Raw genomic sequence first — 16,908 nt, 5'->3', positions numbered from 1 at the left:
ACTCTGTAGACCAGGCTGGCCTCGAACTCAGAAATCCGCCTGCCTCTGCCTCCCAAGTGCTGGGATTAAAGGCGTGCGCCACCAACGCCCGGCAGCTCTCTGGATTCTTAAAGTCAGAAGGGAACATTGGACTTTGAGCCTATCTTCCTGCGATCGACAATCAATAGGTAGGATTGGGCAGAGTTGAGGACACATTTGAAGATATGACTGAAGAGTGCCTGCTTCCCTAGGCCAGCAAGAGTCAAGCCTCCTCACCCCCGGCCCCCACCCAGGTACTAAAAGGCTTTGGAAAGTAAGAAATGGGGCTTGGGATAGAAGGAGGGGATTCCAACCCAGGGAGCAGGGGTCCACTTCTGGGTTCTGCCACTCCACCACATATGGACTCCAGCACTCACTGGTCGCCACTATGAATCTGCCGCCTGGCTTCCTGTGTTACCCTGTGCGATAGTCAACATTTTTGTTTGTTAAAGTGACTCACCTAGGAGCCAAGCCTCTTGGATCAGGATTATCTCTCAGGTTGACTGGCTTCGGAAGCCTCTGAGCAGCGACCTTCATACCATGGGTCAGGGTTCCGGACTGAATGAGAAGGAGGACTCCACTCCGGCTGAGCAGTGGCGTTCATTGCTCTCCGCTTCCTGACTGCTGATGGCACGTGACCAGCTGCCCCAGGCTCCTGTTCTAATGTCCCCACCATGACCGATTGGACCCTTGAACTGTGAGCCAAAATCCTTCCTTAAGTTAATCTCATGTTACCTTTTCTCCTCCCTTGCTCCCCTGAGCCCTTCAAGGCTGACCTTTTTCATCTTTCTGTCGTTTGACAGGACGAAGAGGCGTGTTTAAGGAACTCTGGAAAGTATGACTTATCTCGCGGGAGTGCAGTCTTGAACTTCTATGGAAGGAAAGTTGGGGGCCACAGACTTCTCTTCCCTGGGGCTCAGTTGGCCCTGTTCCTGCTCTTTCTATACCTCCTTCCCCCTCAAATCTTCCCACCTCTGAAGAAAATGATTCCTCGCAACGACAAACCAAGCACAGAAATAGCGGTCCTATTTGTGGCTTCAGTGCAAGCAGCTTTATTTTTACAGTAAGTTGCTGTATTTTCTCTAAGCATAAATCATTATCTACCACAAATGAAACTCCAGCCCCATCTGTGATAGTTCCTGTTTTGTTGGCGGTGCCAATTAGTCACAAAACAATTGGCCCCTTCCCCCACCCACCTACTCTGTGGGAGGAGAGCGGTCCCCTGCAGCCGCCCCCTCCCCTGGAGACCAGCGGACCTCTTAGCTTCCGGGGAGCTCTGCTCTGCATTTACCTGGTGACTGGGATCAACTTCCAAACTGGGTGACTTGTCCTCTGCCAGAGTGGCCAGGCATCTCTGTTGCGATAAGAAATGGGAAAAAGCAAATTGGTGCTCTCCTCTGTTCTATTGACTTAAACAATGACGTTGGAGTCGTCTCTCTAGTTGGTCACTCTGCTCAGGTTTCCGCTACCCGCCTGGGGACAACTGTTCACCAAATCTGGACTGTCTCAGCTCTAAAGCGGCAGACGTGGATAGAGAAGCAGAGAAGATCCTTCTGCTCCATCCTTCCTTCCTCCTTTCCCCTCCCCCATGCCATGGGGCCAAAGAGGGCCAGCCCCCTTTTTTGCTCTCATTGGATCCTACTGGCTCCTCTTAGGAATCCCTCCCCACGGTGTGTCCTTCCTTTTCTACCTTGCAGTTTGTCCTTAGTGGGGGTTTCCTTTCTCTCTCTGACTTTGCTCCTGAAACTTATGCTTCTCCAGGAGGCAGGCCTTCCCTTCTGTTGGGACATGGAAATCAGGTAATGGGGAAGTGTTTTCAACATCTGGCCAGAGCTCAGGTTCTGTTGACTTACCCTCTGTCTGTCTGCGCCTGCTCCTGGGACCAGCTGTGTTCTGAAGGTCTTTGGGGTAAACCCCTGTCTTGTGGTCCCTACCCTGGCCCCTGGAGAGCTGAGCCCTGGGCTTTCTGCAGGGCAATTGTGCTCCTGCCCTTCAGACCTGCTTTGGAAAGAGTTTGAGAGGACATCTGCTTTCCAATGGGTTGTAATTGTGTTCCCCCTCCTTTGATCTGACTGGTTCCAGGGTCATTGCTGCTTCACTGTGGTAACTGGAGGAAACCCCTGGAAAAGAAGAGGTATGGACAGGAGTGGAGGGAGGGTGGCTCTTCACTGTGGGCGTGGCTACTTGAGATCCAGGTGATCTACAATTCTCTTGCTTGGTTTTATCTTGGGTTTTAGAGAAAAGTGGTCAGACGTCAAGGGGAAAAGATGTTTAATGCTGTGTTTCCGAGTTCCTGTGTGAGAACCTGTATCTAACAATTCCTGGGAAGGAATTTCCCTGCGTACTGCCACAGGGCAGACAAACCCCCTCTGCCACACATCCCTCTACCTTGCTTCCTTCCTTTCCTCTCCATTACCTCAGCCCAACTTTCTGCACTAAACCATTCATGATATTTTCCAAGGACTTGTAAGAGAGAATGCACACTGAATTATTTATCCATGTGCCTCCCACCGTGCAGATCTAGAGATACATGTCCCCTTTAATCCCCACACCTTTTAGAGATAATATTAAAAATCCATTTTACGGTGAAGAACACTGAGTCTTCAAGAGCTCAATGCAGGTCACGTGATTACTTATGAGCTCAGCTGGGAATAGGAATGTTTCTATGTATTCTGCCTTCTAAGAGATCGTAATGTTTCAAGAGCACTGTTCTCCTTAGCCCAGGCTGGACCTTGTCTTTGAGGGTGATGAACCACTTTATGCTACACACAGCCCATTCTTACTGTGGATCAGGGTACAGATTTTCACTTGTGTGTCAGTGGATGATGCCATTTGAAGTTCTGCTTCTGCTGATAAGCGTGGGACCATCTGCCTAGTGCAGCTCAAATATTTCAGCAGTGGGAGAGCAGTTCTGACTTCAGAGACTCGTCTGCAGCCATCCCGGGAGATGCTGGGACGGGAGACCTGGTGAGCTGGCAAGGTATGGATGCCACAGGACTCAAAGGAGCCATCCTGTTGCCCCTGACCCTTCCTGAGCAAAGGACACCAGTGAGTCTGCACTCCAGCGTTCGGAGTTGCTCAGATGCTCTTGACAAGCATAGTAAGTTCTCTCCGGTTCTGAGAGCTGTCACCCGGGCAGCAATTTCTATGCCGATTGCTTTTTGTGGAGTCATATTTGCTGTCAGTGTGTGTTGGCAAAAACTTCTGTCTCCCACTGCCTTCGTTTGGGGAAATTTGCTTTTCTGCTGGGGTTGGGGGTGGGGGGGGGATATGTTCCCAGATCCTGATTTCCAACTTTCAGGTTGAAACTTCTACTATAGCTTCATTGTCTTGACTCACGATGGGGAAGGTATAGAATAATCAGAGGACTGATTCACAGATTGGATGGTGGATGTGGATGCTTTCAAGGTTGTTTCAGGAGTAAGAGAGGAACTGGGCTATAACTGAATTTGATTTCTGTATAGAAACGGCTTGACAGAGCCATCGGACATGGCTAGAGGCAAGCTGGGGAGGTTTCTCTTCTCTTTCTTTAGCACTAAAGTTTGTGAAGCTCTGTCCAGCCCAGTGGTGACAGAGTGTGTACTAAGCAGACTTTGGCATATCTTAGAGGTATTTCCCAGCCAAGGTGGGTGGGGTAAATGGGCAAGGAAGGTACCGGCTGTTGTCACATTGCTGTGTCTGACAGTAAGAAGGTGATCACAAGCTGGCCTCTGGAGTAAGGAGGCTCATCACTGTGGACAATTAAAGACTGAAGAGTTCTGGTGTCAGACTGTCCTACATTTTGAAGGGCATTCAGCCACTAGACGTAGGAGTACGCTCAGCTGAGCTTGAACTCTAAACGGTCAGGCATGCCAAATGCCCCAAAGGAAACAGTACCCCTCCACCCTGGAAAACAGTGCACTAAGTTGATTCCCCTGCAAACTCCGAAGGGAGACTGGTCCTTGCTTCTCTGGCTGTGGTGGGAGGGTGACTTGTCAACACAGGACAGCCGTTCTGCCCCACACATGCTCTTCTGTGCCCTCCTTGCCATGGAAATGCCATCTCACAAATGGCTTTCTGTTAGTGCAGGTTAGTGTACACACACACACACACACACACACACACACAGAGAGAGAGAGAGAGAGAGAGAGAGAGAGAGAGAAGAATACACCCTTTTCTTTGCATCTACACACTAAAGTCTGCCTGGGGTCAACTTCTCTGTAGTTGCCTGGGATCGGAAACAGGTTTCAGATGTGTACTCCTCCAATTCCTAGTTTATTCCTAGTTATTCCTAGTTTATTGTTGCTTCTCTTATTTTTTCTACCTTTATCTTTTCTTTCTCTGCCCCAAACTAACTACCTCCCACCCCTCCCCCACCAATCTCCTGACCCTCTCTCAGAAGATGTGTTTCAAAACGGGAGTCTGGGGCTCAGGAAAGACTGTTTAAATGAGCAGGAAGGCAGAAGGGGACACCTGCTCCCGAGTTTCTAGAGAATACACATAAAGATGTGACATTTGTTATTTTAAAGAATTAAAATGTATCATCATCGTGTGCGTGCACATGTGTGGGGACATGAGTGGAGGTCAGGGGAGAACCTTGTGGAGTCAGTTCTCTTCTTCCACCTTCAGTGGGTTCTAGGACTTGAACTCAGGTCCTCAGGCTTGCACACAAGTGCCTTCTGTCCCCACTCGTTCTCCCTGAATCTGCTATCAGCTCCACTGTGCAAGTGCTCCTCACACATTCTGGGGAGAGATGAGTGTAAGCCCCAGGAGGAGCTGTCAGGGGCCCGGCTCTGCAAGCTCCCATCCTTCCACAGTTAGAGAGTCCACCATGCTTGTTTTCCCTGCTTGCTGATTCATCCGCTCAGCCTGACATTTCCACAAGGCTCCTATTGGCAAAGAACTTTCCAATCTCTAGATTTTCAGTTTCTAGTTTTCTCCTATCTCAGCCTCCCAGAAATACGTAAAAATGCCAAATTGTGTGAAGGAGCCAAGGTTTAGAGGGGCCAGGCTTCTTGGCTTAGGGCTTGCATCTGTGATCAGCTGGCTGGAAAGCTGAGCTCCTGAGCCAGCCAGCTTTAGGCACAGACAGCAGGGACCTCTGCACTGTGGTGGTGCATGATGAAGCTCTCTTTTGCGATCTCTGCCACATCTACCGAGAAAACAATGACCGTTCTCAGAAGTAAGGTCGGCCACATTCTGGGCCCTCGACAGTCTGAAGTCAGAGCCCCTAGAGGAATCTTGCTGGGGGACTTTAGTCACACCCAGTAGATTCCAGTCAACTTGGAAAGAAAAAGAAGAGGCTCTGACTTGACAAATAGCATAAGAAGCTGGCTGTCTTTTACTCTGTCTTCAGCAATCCACAGAAGGCAGTTAGGGGTGTGATGCTTGGGTTCTGTCCCAAGATAAGGAGCATGAGCATTCACCTTTGCCACACATCACCATTTCAAAGGCTATGTCTCTTGTTATGGTGCGTCTTCAGTGCTGTGAGCCTGGACAGGTGAGGCCATACTTATAAAAGAGACACTGTGGAGCCTCCTTCAAATCTGGCTGCTGGGACTTAGCCAACCACAACGGTTAAAGACAGGTCTGAGGCTGGAGAGATGGCTCAGCATGCACTGTCCTGGCAGAGGGTCCAGTTTTCAGCTCCTAGCCCACACTGGACAGCTCACAGCCACCTGGAACTCCAGCTCCAGGGTGTCTGATGGCCTCTTCTGGCCTGGGTGGGCACTGCACTCAGGTCCACATGCAGACACAGACACACACACACAGACACATACACAGATACACACACACACACCCCGAGGGATGGATATATATATATATATATATATATATATATATATATATATATGAAAATCTTATTATTTATTTATTTATTTATTTATTTATTTTTAGAATTTCATGGGTGAGTACTGTGTTTGCTGTGTTTGCGCCATTCCCCTTTCTGGTACTTCCGACTACTCTCCTCTTCCCCACTCCCTCTCAAACTCATGGGCCTCTTATTTAACTATTATTGCTACTTATATATACTCACATATGCATATACATTTATAAAGACAACCTTAAAAGCCCCTTTAGCATCGTCGTGTGCCCGTGTGTTTAAGGCTAGCCACTAGGAGCCAGATAACGATCCAAGGACTCATTCCTAGAGAAGGCAGCCATTAATAACGTGTAGCTTCTCATCTAGGGGTCAGAGCTTGCAATCCTTCCCCGTCTTTCTTGGCCTGGCAGCTGGTATTGTCATTTTGTAGGTCTTATTAGGCAGCTGTATTTTTGAGATTTCCCGGGTGCAGCCTCCTTGGCCTATACAGAAGACAGTATCTTGACACAGACATCCTGGGCTTCGGGTTCTCACAATCTTCCCTTCTCTGACGTTTCTGACCCTTAGTTGTAGGGGCTGAAAAGTAGAATCTTTTAAAAAAAAGATTTATTTATTTATTATGTATACAGTGTTCTGCCTACATGTATGTCTACACACCAGAAGAGGGCACCAGCTCTCATTACAGATGGTTATGAGCCACCATGTGGTTGCTGGGAATTGAATTCAGGACCTCTGGAAGAGCAGCCAGTGCTCTTAACCTCTGAGCCATCTCTCTAGCCCCCCCAAAAGTAGAATCTTAAAAACCAAACAAACAAAACCCAAAAATCTCAGAATTTATGCAGGGGTGTCTGTGTCCCAGAAAAACAAACAGTTCAACAGAGAGCTACCAAATGCCAGGAAAAAAGATCCCAGATTGTAAGATCAATGTGTGACATGTGACAGTTTAAGGATGTAATATAACCTCTACTGATTTTGAAGAAACCTCCCCCTAAAAAAACCCAAAACAAACCTCTTACGTTCAGGTGTGAGTGTACAACTGTCTACAGTTGTTTTAATTCCTACAGGTAGGTAGGTTGTGCTAAGCATTGTCTTTCTGCTACTTCTCAAGGTGGGTGGGGTCTGCTTGAGCAGAGAAGGCAGCCCAGCAGGGAGGAGATGGAGGAATGGGGCCCTGGCAGAGGATGTCCCAGCAGACAGGGCAGGAGGGTGTCTCTGTGGGAGGTAAAGGGGACATGGAGCCATGCTAAATGAAGAAGTATTCCAAAGCAGGGCACAGTGGCAGTGTGGGCTGCTCAGTCACAGAGGAGGGCTGTTTGCACACACGTGAATGACAGGAGCTAGGCACCTTACTGTCACAGAAGACGTTATAAACATGGTAAAGATGTATGTGTTTGAATATGCTCACATATTTTATGAATTTGATTGTAAGTGCCTGTATGTATGTGATTGTAAGTGTGAGCATACGTATACATATACACATATATATATATATATATATATATATATGAAAAGTTAGAAGCAATTGGTAAGTTCAAGGTTAGAGGATTAGTAAAAAATAAATACACTTTAGCGACTACCCTGATAGAAAGAAATATAATATGTTATCAAATGAGAAAATATATGATAACCCTTATCCTAGACTGATCCCAATTTTTAAAAAAATGTGTTTGAGCCATTGGAAAAAAAATGTAAGGAACTATTCCAAGTGTTTACTAAGGTTAATTCTGAGTATTCATCTTACATGTAAAATTTCCAAATATTCTGCAACGAGAACATATTGTTTTATAGTAGGAATAAAAGGTAATATAAGTTAAAATCTCCCCGTTTTGTATCATAGCTAAGTAGTTTACAGAGGAGCCCATTGAGATGGCTTTTTTTGGAGAGAGGTCTTTTACTCAGGTAGGAATGGTATAATCTGTCCCCAAGGGCCACTTTGCTTCTTGATGGCTTTCTTAGAACTCTCTATATAGACCATGCTGTCTTCCAGTTTGTAGCAATCCTCCTGCCTCTGTGATTGCAATTATGAGCATCAAGACAGACTTTCAATGTGGAGAGGGTGTAGGACTCACACAGAGGAGATCATAATTTGAAATCAAACTTAGGTCTCAGAGGGCAATGAGTCCCCTCCATCAGGGAACATGGTGCCTTCAGGTCCTCGAATAGGAGGTGAGTGACAGGCTAAAGTGGAAGACAAAGTGTAAGCATAAGACAACTTCTGCAAGGGGTGAACCTGCAGCAGGATGAGGGAGCAGGGCTCAGCTCGGGGCTTCTGGCTTGCTGGACTCTGTGTTAGTGGTGAGTGTTGGTCCACCTTCCAAACTCTCCAGCTTCCATTTGACTGCAAAGTGTGAGGCGCAGCTAAACCAATGCTTTCCTCTCTCTGTTGAGTGGGAAACAAGCTTGGCTGTTGGCGGGCTGCCAGGAGACCTGGCCAACTCTCTGATAAGGATCTGTGTGCATTTTCAGGCACCACTGTGCACAATCGTGGGTGGTGGAGGCCCCCCACCCCCCACCCCCAGGTTGTCCCTTGCAGAGGCTCTGGCATTAATCCTTAATTTTCTTCACTGTTAGATCAGGGCTGCGATGGCTTCCCTCCCAGCCTCTCACACTGGTGATAAGAGGTCCATTGTTCGGTAGCAAAGGAGTCTTTGGATGTTAAAGCCTTAATGTCTGCACTCTGATGCGCCAGTAAACTTCGTTCTCTCTAGGAGGTGCTTCCACGAGGAACAGGGAGGAGGGAACAAAACTCTGTGATACTGCCCATGCCCTCTGACTAACGATGCCACCAGCTGCCTGCTCTGTCCCCAGCTGAGGTTCCCACCACTGTGATCTCCAAGACCCAATAGAATGAGCTGTCCTTCTGCTCGGTCTACCACTGCCAGCCAGGTAAACATGCAGTCTGCAAATGCAGTTACTCTGTAACAAGATGATTTGCATGTCTGGACAAAGAGCCTGCTGTCCTAGAGCTGGGTCTACCTGGAGACAGGAAGTGGCCCCAGACTAGTCATCCTGCCAGGGAGGTGAGGCCCCTCATCAGGGAGCTCAGTGGTGGTGTTTGTGGGTTGTTGGGAAAGCATCACTGTGGCTAAAGTCCAAGCTACACTGTTTTGTCAGTGAGCTGCCACTTTGATTCTGCTCCTCGAGGCCAAATCCCCCAGCTGCTCACAGCAGATAAGACAGCTAGAAACCCTGAGGAGGATAGGTATTGGAGAGACGGGCACACAGGGCCAGCTGGTTCCCAGGCCTCCCAAACTGCTACTGGACAGTTGGAAATTCCTCTTGCTTGAGTAACATTTGGGATGTGATTTTTTTTTTTAAAGCGATGTGTTCGTTTAAGTAAAAATCTCACTCTAACAAAATGACAGAAGGATTATATGCATTGTTGTTTATTAGTGATAATTAGTTTTTGTGATTTAACTGTTTGCATTCCAATCCATGATCAAAATCAGCCTGACTATGCAGTTCATGAGTTTTACTCTAACTCTGAGAAAACAGTGTTCACTTCCTAGGATGCCCTGAGCAGAAGTGCACCTCCATGCTCAGCTGGTCAAAACCATTCTTTTTGTGATGCTGAGACAGGGTCTCAGTCCTACCTAGTCTTGGCTAGCCAGGAGCTCACTGTGTAGACCAGACTGGCCTTGACTTTGTAATGATCTTCCTCCTTCAGCTTCCTGACTGTTAGGATTACAGACATTAGCTATCATGTCCAGCTAGTAGGGATATTCTATACCTCTTGCCTTTATGCATGTTCCTGTCCACAGTGTTCTTTTTTCTTAAAATGCCTTTTCCCCTTATTCAGCAAACAAACTCCTACTGACCCTTCAAAACCCCCCTTAAAACCTCCCTTATAACCATATAAAGCTATACCTTGCTGTGTGCTTGCTTGGTTTTGGCAAGCTCTCCGTCATTCCACTCACTAGATTGAATTAGGTTCAGTTCTTTCTCCCCGGCAAAACTACACTGTGGTTCTTATTTTTAACACTCTGTACAATGACTTAAAATTATATCTTGAAAAGAATGGAGAAAGCCTGTTCCCTCACCGAGAAGAGAAATCTCTAACTATAGAATTGAATGAGGTTGGTTTGATTTTTTTTTTTTTTAAAGACATGCAATTGGGCCTAACATGTTCAAACAACTTTCTCAACTCTTTCTGTGAATTAAGTTACAAGCTTTTCTGGGAAAGGGAGAAAAGTTGAACAGAAATAATAATAATAATATAAAAAAACTGGATCATAAAATGGAAGTGTAAGACATGCCTCAGAGTAAGGAGAAACAGGCTATGAATTTAGGGCTCTGGAGTAAGGAGAGGGGAGGGAGGCAGGAACAGTGGTGGGGTCCCTTGCACCCCATGATTACAGTCAAATAGGAGAGCCCTCTTTCTCAAGAGCTGATTGCCTTCGAGGTCTAGAGGGACCCAGCTATATGAGACTTGTCTGAGACAGCGGGATGCCTCCGTCACCTTCCCTAAGAACCCAGCTTCTGTCTGGTTTTACAAATTCCCAGTATTTGGTTTGGGTTTGCTCCTAAGAACTTAGACTATCCATCTTTGTATGAGAAATTTCATTTTGTGAGCGTTCGAAGCCTGAGCTGTCCTACAGTGTGGTCATTTGTCACTTGCTCCTATTCAGCACAGGAAGTGTGGTTCATCTGCTAAGGTAGACAGTACCTTATGGGAAACACATCCTTTTTTTCATTTTTAATTTCATATTGGATATACGATGAATATGATATTTTAAACTCATTGGGTTAAATAAAATAGAGCAACAGAATAAATTTCCCTGGCTTATTTTTACTTCTTTAAAAAATATTTATTTAATTTTACTTGGATGAGTGTTTTGCTTGTAGGTAGGTATGTACGTACGTACGTACGTATGTATGTATGTATGTATGTATGTATGTATGTATGTATGTATGTATGTGTATGTACCGCCTGCATGTCTGTATCTGCAGAGGTCACAAGAAGGCATCAGATTCCCCCATTTGGATGCTTGTAAACCACTGTGTAGGTGCTGGGAATTGAACTTGGGTCTTCTGTAAGAGCAGTAAGTTTCTAGCCACTGAGCCATCTCTCTAGCCCCTGTTTATTCACTTTATTTTGTGTTTGTGAGTGGTTTGTTTACTTTTTGCCTGCATGTATGTTTGTGTACCATATGCCAAGTGTCCTTGGAGGTCAGAATAGGGTGTTGGATCCCTCAAAACTAAAGTTACAGGTTGTGTAGGTGCACCCATGTGGGTGCTGGGTATAGAACCTGGGTCCCCTGCAAGAGCAGGATGTGCTCTTAGCCACTGAGCGATCTCTCCAGCCTCTGTACTTTCTTGCCACAATGTCAGGGTTATGATTTGTAGCTCTCTCTTTTATTTTATTTCTCTCTATGTGTATTCACAGGCGTGCAGGCACACATGTATGTGGGTAGGTGTATTTGTGGAGGTCTGAAGTCAATCTTGAGTGTTGTTCCTCAGGTGTTTTGCACTTTAAAAAAAAAATAGGATCACTTACTGGCATGGAACTTGCCACTTAGACTAGGCTGGCAGGTCAGAAAGCTCTAAAGATTTCTCCATCTCTGTCTTCCCAGTGCTGAGATTACAAATGTGTGCCACCATACCTAGCTCTTAAAAGTACATATTCTTGATATGGATGTCTCCTCAGAGGTCTTCAAGAGTCTGACATATTCAGAGGCAGATGCTCACAACTAGCCATTGAAGTGATCATGGGGTTCTCAATGGAGGAGTTAGAGTGAAGACTGAAGGAGCTGAAAGGATTTGTGGCCCCATGAGGAGAGCAACAATACCAACCAACCACAGCTCCCAGGGTCTAAACCACCAGCCTGGGAGCACTTATGGAGGGATCCAGGGCCTTAGCTGAATATATAAGAGTGGAGGGCCCTGCTGGGCACAGATGGAAGATGAGATCCTTGACCCCATGAAGGCTGGACGCCCCAGGGGGTGGGAGTTTTGAGGGTGGGGAGGTGGGAGTGGGGGGGTAGATAGAGGTTACATCCACAAAGAAGAAGGAGGAGGTGTGAGGGGATTGGGGGTTCCTGGGTGGGTGGGGGATGGGGTAAGGGGACAACATATGAAATGTAAATAAAACATCCAATAAAAAAAAAAAGTACATATTCTTATGTGTATAACTTCTTGTCTGTGTGCGTACGTATGTACCACAAGTACATGGTGTCCACACAAGCCAGAGGAGGACGCCATATGTACCAGCACTGGGACTACAGACTATGAGTCTCTGTATGGATACTGAGAACTAAACCCAGGTCCTCTGCAGGAGAAGCAAGTGCTCTTAACCACTGAACCATCTCTCCAGGCCCACACATCTAGGTTTTTTGTTGTTGTTATTGTTTATTTGTTTGCTTTTAAAATGTGGGTTTAGGGGATCCAACTCAGTTTCTTGTGCCTGCAAAGGCCACACTTTCCTAACTGAGCCACCTCCCACCCCCGGCTGTCTCTTCTATTGCAATTCTTGAAGTTTTCATTCGTTTTGTTTGTTTGACTTATCTACAGAAAATGACCTGACGTGGCCCAGCGCAAGAAATCCTCATGGACCAGTCAAATATGACATCCCTTGCTGAGGAGAAAGCCATGAATACCTCCAGCAGAAATGCCTCCCTGGGGAGCTCGCCCCCACCCATTCCCATAGTGCACTGGGTCATCATGAGTATCTCCCCTCTGGGCTTTGTGGAGAACGGGATCCTCCTCTGGTTCCTCTGCTTCCGGATGAGGAGAAACCCCTTCACAGTCTACATCACCCACTTGTCCATAGCTGACATCTCCCTCCTGTTCTGTATTTTTATTCTATCCATTGACTACGCTTTAGACTATGAACTGTCTTCTGGTCATTACTACACAATCGTGACGTTATCGGTGACTTTTCTATTTGGCTACAACACGGGCCTCTATCTGCTGACGGCTATCAGTGTGGAGAGGTGCCTGTCGGTCCTCTACCCCATCTGGTACAGATGCCACCGCCCCAAGCACCAGTCGGCATTCGTCTGTGCTCTCCTGTGGGCACTTTCGTGCTTGGTGACCACCATGGAGTATGTCATGTGTATCGACAGCGAAGAAGAGAGTCACTCTCGGAGCGACTGCCGGGCGGTCATCATCTTCATAGCCATCCTCAGCTTCTTGGTCTTCACTCCGCTCATGTTAGTGTCCAGCACTATCTTGGTGGTGAAGATCCGGAAGAACACGTGGGCCTCCCATTCGTCAAAGCTGTACATGGTCATCATGGTCACCATTATCATATTCCTCATCTTCGCCATGCCCATGCGGGTCCTCTATCTGCTGTACTACGAGTACTGGTCGGCCTTTGGGAACCTCCATAACATCTCCTTGCTTTTCTCCACCATCAACAGCAGCGCCAACCCTTTCATCTACTTTTTTGTGGGCAGCAGTAAGAAGAAGCGCTTCAGGGAGTCCTTAAAAGTAGTCCTGACCAGGGCTTTCAAAGACGAAATGCAACCCAGGCGCCCGGAGGGCAACGGCAACACTGTATCCATTGAGACCGTGGTCTGAGGAGGGCAACAGCAACACTGTATCCATTGAGATCGTGGTCTGAGGACAGCAGGGAGGATTGTGGACAGAAACAGTGGAATGCGGGTAGCTTTCAACTTGTGCTTGGGGTGCACTCTAAGTCCATTTAAGTCTCCTAAATATGATATGGAGGGAAGCAGTCTACATGCATGGGGGTCTAATCAATGATGAGCTTGTATTGTTACCTAGTATCTTCTGGAAATGCTTCCATACTTGATGGGGCTCTGTCTTTTCTATTGTTATCAAAGACTCACTCTTCTCTTAGCTGTCTGGTAGTGATCAACAGTGAACTATAAAAACTGCTCTAGCAGGAATCATCCCAGATGTGACCTGGAGAACCTGGGGGAGGCCGTGCAATGACTGCTGTGTGCTCCTGTGTGACCTCAGGCAAGTGGCTTCGGGGAGCCTGATTTCCTCCTTTAGTCGAAAAAGTGACAGTCTGTACTGCTCAGGTTATTGTCCACTGTGATGAGGTAGACAAAGCTCCCAGCTCATTGTCAAAGTCAATAAATATTCGTCTCTCCCCATCCTTTAGCTAGAACACAAAGTGCTTATACAAATATTGCCTTGTGTTTGTAAACCTCGAATGTAGATCCCCAAAGGTCTTTTGGCTTGTAGCACGAAAGCCTTTTGTGGTCTAACACCTCTGCTGAAACATCAGCAATTGTTACAATCAAGGCAACCACATATTGGGACATCACTTTAAATTCTGGAAACAACCATGTGTTCTCTCTTGGAAGAGTTTCCCATGGCTTTTCCTTTCCCTGGGGAATAACACATGGAGTGGAAGCCTATACTTGGAAGTCTTTTCACTGCATATACAATTTCACAGATGCAACTTAATTCAGGAGTTTCTGAGGACTACTGTGCTCTTGTCCCCCCCAGAGCGAGGGGCTATCTATAGCTAGGATATTCTTGCCTGAAGCTTCATGCACATCTCTGCACCTGATGCCTCTTATTCCTGAGGCTCTGTGTGCGTGTGTGCACATGCTCACACATGTACTCATGCTGGGCTTACATATGTGTGAGTGTGTGTCTGCATATGTGGAGGGTGTGCGTGCACGTATGTGAGTGTGCATGTTGTGCTCACGGCTGGACAGGGAATCTTCATCCACCGCTTTCCACTTTATTCATGGAGACCGTCTCTCTCAGTCGAATCCAGAGTCACCAAGTGGGATAGCTCAACGTCCTAGCTTGCCTTGAGGAGTTTTGTTTCTACCTTCCAAAGCAGGGCTTACAGACAGGCTACCACACTCAGTCAGCATTTGTGTGGGTACCATGGAATCCAGATTCTGGTTCTCACCCTTGCATGGCAAGTGTTTTGCTACAGATGCCAGGCTGTTTTGTCTCTTCATTCTGAGAAGGAGGCTCCTGGTGAGAGCTAATAGGATACCAGCACATCTTGAAGGGATGGATGCTTTCCCCCAAGACTGACCTCTGAAGGGCCTTTCCACTCAGAACTGGTTCAGGCAAGCTGTTTTCTGCCCGCTCTGAGTTGCCATTCCCAGACCATGCATCTTGGATTTTGACTGAATGCTGTCTTAGGCTATAGACGAATACAATGGGGTGCCAATTTCCCAACATTCCCTCTGGGAGTCTCACAGAGATGGCAGGGCTTGCTGGAGTTCTTCAAGCAGGCAAATGTTCAAATCCATAAATGAGCCACTGTTTGTGCTCCTGGAAGCCAGAAGATCTCTGGAGAAGCAAGTTTTTCCCGCTACCCTCTCCACCCCGTTTCTTTCTCAGGAGCAATAACAACAGTCACATAGTGCTGCTTTGCTGGAGAAGAGCTGTGAATCTCTCCCACTGAGCTGAGACCCTGCTGCTAGCCAAATTGGATGCAGGAGACTTTTCAGTGGGTGATGACATCTGATTCAGAAGCAAGGCAGCTTGTGTTCGGGAGTCCAGATGGGGTGTAGAGTGGTGACATTTACAATGATCTTGTTTTCAGTTGGAAGCGGAGTTTCTGTACTAGGGAAGAGTGGAATATACCACATAGCATGGCTCCCCTCTGATTCTGCCATCTCTCGGATGTCATGTACCGGGGCTCTGTGCCAGTGGCAGGGAGGGGGTCAGCCTCATCACATCCCAAAAGGGATTCTGTTACCCAGCTTTCTGTCACTATGACAAATACCTGGGATAAACCAGTTTATGAGAAGGATCTATGTTGTCTCATTGCTTCAGAATTTCAGCCCACAGTCACCTGTCCCTGTCCCTTTAAGTCTGTAGTACCGTAAGACATCACGGCAGGAGCAGGTGGTAGAGAAGGGTTGCTCACCACCATTCCAGTATTCCCCATTCCAGGGCAAGCCTCCAATGCTCTAACTTCCTTCCCCTAAGTCCCACCCACTAAAGGTAAGGACCAAAAGTCCCAGCATCTCTCAATGGAGTCACACACTTGTGGCCAAGCCATGAGGAACACAGGGTTTTGTGGACGCTGTCAAACCACAGAGCCCTCAAGGGAAACACTGTAAGCTGATCAGAAGGCAGAATATATGTCCTTCCTGCAGATGAGGTAAGGAAACTGAATGGACTAATGTGTTTGAACATTCCACAAGTTCTCAACAAGCGATGCTTTGTAAAGAGGCAGGATTTGATTTTCTATTTGTTGTTGTTTGTTTCGTTGTTTTCCTGGAACTCACTCTGAAGACCAGGCTGGCTTTGAACTCAGAGATCTGCCTGCCTCTGCCTCCCAAGTGCATGGATTAAAGGCATGTGCCACCACTGCCTGGTAGAATTCTCTATTTTTAGAGATGAATTTCTCTCTTTCCCTTTAAGTCTATTCTCAAAGTAAACAATAGATTAAAATTAGGGCCGGAAACATGGATCAACAGATGGAAACCAAACCCAATGACCTGAGTTCGAGTCCCAGGACCCACATGGTAGAAGGAGAAAATCAAATCCTGAAAGATGTGGTATGTGTGCCCTTCCCCACATATACATGTGAGTGAGTGTGTGTGTGTGTGTGCACATACATGCAATAAATAAATATAATAAAAAATTAAAAAACCCAACCCGGTGTGGTGGCTCATGCCCACAACCTCAGCACTTGTGCAAATGAGAGAGGGGGATTGCTGTAGACTAAGCTACATGGTAACTTTCAGGCCAGCCTGGGCTATGCTACTTATAGTATAAGATCCTGATTCAAAAAAGGTCAAAGTGGATGGCAAAGGTCAATCAATGCTAGCCTCAGCTAAACAGGCAATTTAAGGGGAGTGTGAGCTACATTTGATCTTGTCTCAACAATATAACAAAAGGGTCAAATGTCATGGCGAAGCCCGCAATCCCAGCACTGAAGAGGATGAGTTGGAGGAGCACCAGGAGTTAAGGGCAGTCTAAACTTGGAGGAGCATTATACATTAACAGTCAGTTTGGGCTTTCTAGCAAGATCCTGTCTCAAAACAGAAAAAAAACAACAAACCAACTAAAAATAAATAAGAACTGAAATGATAATAAATACATTTGCAAGCATAAAGAGAAAAAGAATAATTTCTACCCACTGGGCTTCTAGGCAATTTGCCCATATCACTTAGAGTCATTCCTAAGAA

At 46.7% G+C, this 16,908-nt stretch overlaps 1 protein-coding gene across 1 annotated transcript; it reads left to right on the top strand.

Annotated features, from left to right (window-relative positions):
• Positions 1-12,367: 12,367 nt before the first annotated feature.
• Mas1 (MAS1 proto-oncogene, G protein-coupled receptor) lies at positions 12,368-13,342 on the top strand. Its single transcript, XM_028772719.1, has one exon. The coding sequence runs from the start codon at positions 12,368-12,370 to the stop codon at positions 13,340-13,342; it is 975 nt and encodes a 324-aa protein (XP_028628552.1).
• The last annotated feature ends 3,566 nt before the right edge of the window (positions 13,343-16,908 follow it).

The sequence above is a fragment of the Grammomys surdaster genome, unplaced genomic scaffold (genome assembly GCF_004785775.1).
Source record: "Grammomys surdaster isolate TR1022 unplaced genomic scaffold, NIH_TR_1.0 218, whole genome shotgun sequence".
NCBI lineage: Eukaryota > Metazoa > Chordata > Mammalia > Rodentia > Muridae > Grammomys > Grammomys surdaster.
Note: the sequence above shows the minus strand (reverse complement) of the source record. Positions and strands in the feature narration are given on the sequence as shown.

What these genes read in the sequence shown, in the direction of transcription:
- Mas1 (XM_028772719.1), top strand. Translation starts at nt 12,368, where the DNA reads ATGGACCAGTCAAATATGACATCCCTTGCTGAGGAGAAAGCCATGAAT.